The sequence below is a fragment of the Hydractinia symbiolongicarpus genome, chromosome 8 (genome assembly GCF_029227915.1).
Source record: "Hydractinia symbiolongicarpus strain clone_291-10 chromosome 8, HSymV2.1, whole genome shotgun sequence".
Lineage (NCBI taxonomy): Eukaryota > Metazoa > Cnidaria > Hydrozoa > Anthoathecata > Hydractiniidae > Hydractinia > Hydractinia symbiolongicarpus.
The window spans coordinates 25363153-25371701 of record NC_079882.1 but is presented as its reverse complement, the minus strand read 5'-3'; the positions used below and the strand labels follow the sequence as shown (position 1 = coordinate 25371701).

The 8549-nt window shown below is 35.2% G+C and overlaps 1 protein-coding gene across 1 annotated transcript; it reads right to left on the bottom strand.

The window, feature by feature from the left end:
* Nucleotides 1-5605: 5605 nt before the first annotated feature.
* Nucleotides 5606-8268, bottom strand: LOC130655554 ((4-alkanoyl-5-oxo-2,5-dihydrofuran-3-yl)methyl phosphate reductase-like). Its single transcript, XM_057458328.1, has 2 exons — nucleotides 8060-8268; nucleotides 5606-6697 (listed from the first exon to the last, which is right to left on the bottom strand). The coding sequence occupies exon 2, from the start codon at nucleotides 6662-6664 to the stop codon at nucleotides 5696-5698; it is 969 nt and encodes a 322-aa protein (XP_057314311.1). The 5' UTR covers nucleotides 6665-6697; nucleotides 8060-8268; the 3' UTR covers nucleotides 5606-5695.
* Nucleotides 8269-8549: the final 281 nt, after the last annotated feature.

The window sequence follows — 8549 nt, the reverse complement described above, 5'->3', positions numbered from 1 at the left end:
GCGACGTGGTTTATTACCTCGAAATAACCTTCATAATTTGAGCAGCATTTGTTCAATAACACTCCTTTGACAAATATGCAGGCTTGTTTTCGTATCACGACTTTTGTATTGATTGAGACAGCAATTCTGGAAACTCTTAATTCCAGAGTTCTTAAAGTTTTCAACTGAATGACAGTAAAACTTAACATAGCTGTAGACAAATACGTGAGTACAGGAAGAAACATACATTGATGTATTCTCTTTGACACAGCAGGATCGGTGCGGTTCCTCAATTATTGTCACAGAGCAACTCTTGTACTAGTTTCTTCATAGTTTTGAAGAAGTTCTCAGTCATCGATAAAGTCTTATCCAGAATTACTCCTAAATATTTGTATGAAGTGGTTTCGTGGATTTTGTGATCCCGATATGTAACATCGATCTGATTGGAACGTTTTTTGCTGGTTCCGAACAGCATAACGTCATTGTCACGCAAGTATTTATCGATAGCAGTAAGAACATCAATTTAAACTTTTTCGATATTATCAGTTGTTAGAGGCAGTATAAATTAATGTATCGTCGGCATATTTGATGATTTTAGAGTTTTTCACATGATCATCAATATCATTGAAAAAGATTATGAACAGTAATGATCCCAAAATGGAACCCTGCGGACCCCAATCGGTCGTTCTATGTTAGAATTATAAAGTTCAAAAACTTGTGCTCTTTCAAACAAATAACCTGTAAACCAATCGATATTTTCTACACCATAAGATTTCAACTTCGATAATAACTGGCTGTGACTGATAGTATCAAACGCCTTGCTTAAATCTATGAAATATGCTCCCACAAAATTTCCGCGATCGACATCAAATCTTTTGTCATCAACCAATACTGTTGAGGCATCAGTTGTAGAACAATTCTAGAACTGTTTTTCAGTTAAAAGATTGTTCTCCTCCAAAAATTCTAATAATTGCGAATGCACAGCTTTTTCGAGAATTTTCGAAAAATCGAAAGTATCAATATAGGGCGATAATTGGAAGGGTTACTTGTATCACCAGATTTATACAATGGTTTAATTCGCGCTTTTTTCCAAATTTTAGGCACCTTACCAGATTTAATAGAGAGATTTAAAATGGGACACAATGTTTGAGAAATGTGTTCACAACAGTCTTTTATTAAGTTAAATGGTAAATTGTCCACTCCAGATTTTTTAACTGCTTTATAACAAATACGTTGGAGATGTATCGTAAATTGAATAGTTTGCGTGTTCTCGTTTTAATACGTCTTGGATATCTCCATACAAAATTTGTAAGTAAACTCGATTTTTCTTTAATTCTTTTAATTGCCCCGGCATAAAAGGAACCAAAAGAACTTGCGGTAATTTTATCGGACTGCTGTTTCCATACAAGACGAAATCACTTAGTAAAACTTACTAAGTGATTTCGTCTTGTATGGAAACATACTTTTGATAACATCCCAGAATTTCTTTGGATTACTTGCGTGCTCTTTCACAAGATTTTTATTGTAGTTGCTTTTAGCATTATTAATTTTGTTAGTGCATGAGTTACTACGCGCCTTCCTATATAGCGTCCAATTCGCATCACTTTTTGATTTTCTCGCTTTTCTGTACAGCTTGTCGCGATGAGACATATATTGTTTCACTTTACTGGTAATCCAGTCACTACGTTTACGTCGAATTTTCTTTTCCACAATAGAAGCATGTTTGTTGAAAATTGTTTCTAACACATTAATATTGGTTTAATTATATACGCTTGACCAGTTGGCAGTTTTAAAATCAGCGTTCATTTTTTATGGGTCGTAGTTGTTAAAGTCCTGAGCGATGATTGTACGACAATTAAATTTTTGATGGTTTTTCTTTCGAATACATGAAACCATATGGTGATCACTACTATGAGTTTCGATAAAGTCACATGAAACAATTGTGGTCAAATTGTTTGTAAAGATAAGATCAATTAACGTAACAGAGTTTTTTGTTACTCTATTATCACCTTTAATATTGGATCGATTTGTGAAAATGGGTCAAGAGGGGCAACTTCGATAAACCCAACAGTATCGTGAATACCAGAATCTTTCCAGCCACTTACAATGATGTTAATTCTGTATAAAAATCTGTTAACCATTTTGCAAGAGAAAAAAGCAATAGGGACGAGGTTGATTTACAATGTTTTTTAAATATCGCAGACAATACACACGACAAAAGTATCGTGTCAGTAGTACAAGGGTTCAAAACACCCCTTATTTCAGAGCCAACACAGGCAAAAATAGAGAAAAAATAGAGGTCTTACCGAAACACTTCGATTTTTCTGTTACAAAAAAATTTAAAAAAATCTGTCTTGGAGTCAATTCAGAAAAAAGATTTCTTTGCAATTCCGGTAGATTTAGTGACAATGTCCGTATCTAACAAGGGAAAAAATTACAAAAATACAGAAACAGTGCTAGAAGGCGAGAGAAGACACTATTCTGAAGCTAACTCAATTAATAGGAGTTCTGTCCTCCAATATACCAGCAGTTCTGCCAGCTCATCTAGAGTTTCGTTTTGTACAACAACAAAAAAGTGTTTAAATCTTTTGCTACCCTAGTGCATTTGAATAAGGGGTCTCTGGAAAAACCTTATGGTGGGTAAAAAATCTATACTTATACAATGGGCGTTTCTTTATTCAACCTTAAGCTTAATTTTTGTTACAGACAGATGCTTCCCTGAAAGGCTGGGGAGTAGTTTGTCGAGGGACCAGAAAGGAGGCATGTGGTCCCAGACAGAACATATCCTGCATATAAATGTCTTACTGGCAATCAAATTAGCACTTCTGTCTTTTTACAAAACACATTCAAACAAACAGCATGAAGGCTTTTCCTTACCTCCTTAAAATGGGAGGAACAAAGATTAAACTATAAAAAAAATAGCTAAGGAAATTTAAGATTTTTTATTCCTCTTTAAAAACATGATTACTGCAGAGTACCACCTATGTTGGCTAAATATCAAGGCAGACTGACAGTCTCGACATACCCATGACTCAGTAGGGACGCTTTATCCTGTGGTTTTCAAAATAATTTGTGAGGAATAGATATAGATAAAAGATATCTGAAACTGGATTTGTTTGCCTCCCGTCTATTTCGTCAACTTAAAATGCATTATTTATTTTAAATGTATTTTTCTGTTTTATTTGAAAAAGTCATTTATTGTTTAAGTTTGTGCAATCCTTTAATGTGTAACTTCATACCAAATGATGCCAGCTTTTCATAAATCAAAACACTGGTTTTTACTGTCCATATTGCAGTTGGCCACTGCATCATAAACTCCAAATTTTACTTGGTTAAGCGAGACAAGAAAACGTAAAACATTTTTGCAAAACTTTATCATCATCTTCAAATATTGGTCTGATCTTTTAAGACAATTTCTAAAGCAAGCCAAGCCCTGGTTTGTATGTGTTAGTTCTATTTGCCTTTTCTATGTTAAATGCACCAACTATCAGCACCAGGCAATGAGGGAAGTGCCAATTATTTTTTGAAGAAGATGCAGCATGAAAAAAAAAACTTGCAAGAGTTTCTGCTTTCATTGCCTTTAAATATTCTCTTGTTTTGTTGTATCGCTATACTGAAATAACTCTGTAATCTGTTGATTGCACCACCTGTTATCCTTTTTCTTTTCTTTTCAATTGACGTAAACGTACCAACTCTTTTGTGGTAATGGCCAAAACATTTAAGCTTGTTTACCTTATTTCTTTGATAGGTCTTTTTCACTGTAGCAAAGCTATCGCTGCCACTATCTAAAAAATTCACATAACGAAATTTTCGTTTTTCTATTGATCGTTCCAACGTGCGTTTGGCACCCCCATGCCTCCATTTCTCCCACGGAACCTTGGTAACTAAATTTCCCCAGTTGGCATGACGGTCACAACTTCGTTTACAGATAAGAACTTCCATGACTGCGTCGGTCTTTGTTTCTTCTGACACTTCTTTTGTAGCACTAATATTTGTATGAACTAATTTATTGTAATTTTTATGTGTCATAGATTTCGGCATATTCTTAAGACATGTGTATTTTTTTCATTGAGAAATTTTTCTCAAAGCACGCATTGTGTACACTATTCGTTTGTTTACATCTAACCCTCTTCCAAAGGGCATAGAGGTAAAAAAAACTCTGAAAGAAACCACAGTTCAAAGATTTAACGTAAAGTAGGGAAAAAAGTACTCGTTTCTTAAAAGCCCTTTCACGAAGTACCAAGTTCTGGTTTTTACAATCCAGACAACACAACAGCTTAAAGATGTAAAGAATTAGAGAGCTATCAATATTCTGTATCCACTAATTTTATCTTTTTTCTTTGGCGTGGATGCATTTATGTCTTTCAAGTCAATGGTAGCAATGCTGGAAGAGGCCAATCTGGTGTCTGCTGAAAGAACTTTGGGTGTCTATTGTAGCGGATTTATTTCCTTCCTTATTTACATTATTTACACAGAGTCGCTAGTAATATTTAAAGTTTCTTCATTTTTACAAAATTCTCTTTTTTTCCTTTCTTTACTACGTGCAATGCTTGATTTTAATTTTTCCCTTTTTCAAGCATCATTTGCAGTAGCTGTGAAGCTATATCTTTCTGGGTTGCGCTTTTACAGACAGATAATTCGCTTGTTGTTGCGTTTTTCAAACTATATAATCGCAAGATGGAATTTACCTAAAAAATCCCAGCGTAAGAATGTCATAGTTAGGGTCTTTACAAGCAAGTATAAACCTGCGTTGGTAAAGTGGGCCAGATGGTCGCAATCTTTTTAGGGAAGTTCAAAAGCAAACCAGCACATCCGTTTTTGTGTCTTTTAACTCAGTGCACTCATATCAGCATCCTTTGGCATTCGCTGAGGTCAATTTACGCAGGAATACCTAGTCAAACTGATCAATGCGCTACCAGGCAAGCTTCGAAATTGTCAAACTGAAATAAAAACGAACCTTCAACTCTAAAAATACTCACCGAAATAGTTAAACTATACTAGTATGCTAACAATTTATTACATCTTAGAATATGCAATTTTGGATTCGCAGGATTCTTTAGAATTGGGGAATTAAAAGAACTAAAGCTAAAAGACAACCAGCAAGACGATGACGGTAAGTTAAACTTTGTTCGAACTAAAACGGGTCAGCATCGAGAAGGTGACATCATATGCATTAGTAAAACCAGTTTAGTTTCTTGTCCAATTTTTCGGTTAAATAAATATAAAGTACAACACGTCAGTGCAAAGTTACAGCAAAACATGAACCAGAATTATACCTTATGTGAAGACTTTCAAAGGCTAGCTGAAATTTCGCACAGACACTTAGAATATATGTTTGAACACCAATGAAAAACAATAGTTCTTGGGGAAAATGATCTAAAGGCGTGATCAAGAAACTACATGCAAAAATATTGTACAAGACGATGTTATTCTGCGCGTGAAACCTCCGACAAGAATGAATTTTTGAAAGACACTTCACTACTATTTTCAGAGTTTGACATTGTTTTTATTGAGGTTCTTAGGCTTGCTTTTCCAACACGCCTTATCTAAGAGAAGTTGAGTTACATTTAAACGAATTGCGCTTTGCAAAATGTTGTCACTAGTGGATGACATTAAAAAAAATTAGTTTAATGTAGTTTTTATTTTAAAGTTAGTAGAAGTAGATATAAAGTTGTATTTTTAGCACATATTTCTACATATTCATTTTTACAGTTGATTATTTTTTATTTTTAAATAGATCTACACCTTTCGTCCACATTCCAGCTTGAGAGAGTTCATCCGTGCCTGTTTCACCAGCTGCACCTTTCGTAGTCATATGCTGCAAGTAGTTGGTGGATTTCTTTCCAGTAAGGTTGTAATAATCAGGAGATACGCGCAAATAAAATCCTTTTCGGAGATATTCAATGAATTCCCATCTTGTCTGGCCGAAATCTTCGATGAATTTTTCGGGGCTTGTTTCTCTGTACTCAATTTTCTTTCCAAGAACTTCAGACAATACATCGGCCACATCATACATACTTTGGGGTTCGGGACCAGTGATATCATAAAATTTATCACCGTGAATACTCGGACCTTCAACTAATGCCTTTGCTGCTATTTCACCAAGATCATTGGTTGACACAAACGAATTTCTGCAATCAGATAACGGAAAGGTGAAAAAACCATGTTCCATAATGTTTTGAAGATCAGGCTTTACCAAATGCGTCATGAAAAAATTTGCACGTACAACTGTGACGGGAATACCAGTTTCAATCAAGTATTTCTCAGCAAGCCAGTACCCTTCTAGCATATGAGGAATTTTAGCACCTTTGGTGAACGCGTGCCCACTGTAAGAAGCAGTATTTTGTTCTGCACCCATGCAAGATAAACGTACTGCATGTTTGATACCATGCTTGTTATTCTTTAAAAACGTGCAAAATTCTTGATGACCTTTAAGAGCTGGATCAGGAGATGATGAATATATAGCATTCATGCCTTTGACGGCAGCTTCGAAAGTAGAAGGATCAGAGTACTCAAACTGAACAAGTTCGTCTACACCCAAGTCTTTCAGAAATTCCGATCTTTCTGGTCGCCTACAACAAGCTCTGATGAAGACATTACGTCCACTTTGTTTTAACCGCGCACAAATCTCCTTTCCAACTCTTCCTCCTGCACTTGTCACGACAACTCGCAATTGTTCGGCCATTTTTGAAAATAAACAAGTATCGAAGGATCACAGCTAAGAAAAATAACGAAAATATCGTGTCAATGTGTGCAATGCAGCAAGAGAAATTGTAAATTTAGGTTTCTTGAGGTCGACACATAAACTCATAAGGAACTGTAAATGTAAGATTTGGACCTCAAATAGCGCGCGCAAACCGGTAGAGAGGGTTATCCGCAGCTCTTCAGCATTTCACTTTTTACACGATCAGTTGATAAATGAACTGCAGTGGATACTTCAACGAAATCAGCGCTTTCACAAGCAATCTTTTCTATATAGGTAAAAAAATGCTTGTTTTTTTCGCTTTACGTAAAAATTAATGAGGGATGGTTTCATTTATTCTAAGTATATAAACAAGGAGGAATTCTTTCGCGTTGCAGGAAAGGTGAAAATGGCGTCATATCCCCAATATCATTTTGAATTTCAGAAAAGGAAAATGAAGCCTTGGGTTGTTTTTCACAAAAACAAATTTTCTTTCATGACGCGTGTGGGGCTGGGGAGACCCTATTCGTAGTACCTTTGTTGATATCAGTATCAGTAGGAAATGCAGTGGCGGATTTAGGGTATGTCAAGCTAGTCGGGTGGACGTACTTAATTTTTCACCAAAAGTCTTGTTTTTGCGATTTCAAACGCGTATATTGCGTATAAACAAAGACACAGAAGTGTTCACATGAAGTTTTTCATATCGGAGTTGTGTGAGCTGCACATGCTCCATAATGTTGTACACATGCGCGATAGCTATTTGTGCATGCACAATAGCTTTATAAACATGCGCAATAGTTTCATTTCGGGCAAATCGTGTTTACAGAGTATTTTTAGGAGGAAATAAAATTTATTTTGTTTTTTCAGACCTGATGAAATCATTTAAACATTTTTTAAGACCACACAAAAGACCGAAGTGTAATTTTCATTTCACCCCTGAATTAAAACTTTATGTAAAGTCTACCTAAATCTCAGTATAAAAGTGGCTAATATATATAACTAGCCCTGATGGGCCCTTTAACGTCTTGTGTAGTTTGAACGCTAATTTCTTACCGACTTTGTAAAAACAATGGACTAATTTGCTTAAATTTCTGTATCCGCCCTGACAGGTCAAATTTCTGTGATAAATAAATACTTGGTTCAAAATCACAAATATCAAAAGGTTTTACAGTTACGGAAATTTTTGACACATACATCCGCATGTGTTTTCGCCATCTCGTGTACTTTAAAAAAAGATCTGCGCTCAACATTTGTCGCAAACACGGAAATCAAACACATCTACATAGTCTGGTAGGTATATTGTCATCACTTAAAGTTAAATTGTCGGAAATAATTTTTGGATATAGAAACTAAACACTTTCTTGTAGAAAATTTAAAAAACAAAACAAATCCAACTACCTTTTTTCTGCACAACACGACGTAGTTCCAGCTTTTAGACAGAGGAACAATCGGTTCAAAATTACTCAAATAAATAATATATGAACTCCTCCACAGTGTTTGGTTAGCACTATAGAATTTATCTCTTCCTCGTTGTTGCAAAACACAGCTTGTGTACTTTCAATTAAACTTTGTGTGTAATGTTTACATGATTGTCTGACTTAAACACGTGTCTTAAAAGGGTTTAAAAGGAAACTTTAGGAATTAATAAATAGAGTGTTTACATACGAATTGCGGAGAAAAAAAAAAGAAAGCTAGCGGCTAAAGAACTGTGGAACAACTCTCAATCAATCTCTTAAGGGGAAAAAAGTTAAATAACAGCATTAAGAAGGAATGCAAAAATTGAATTAAAAACTTTAAGTTGACTTTTTTATAAACATGGCGCCTAAGGGCATGTTAAAAGTTAAAAAACTGTAAATTTGACTACCGGCGGAGAGCATGCAAATCAAAA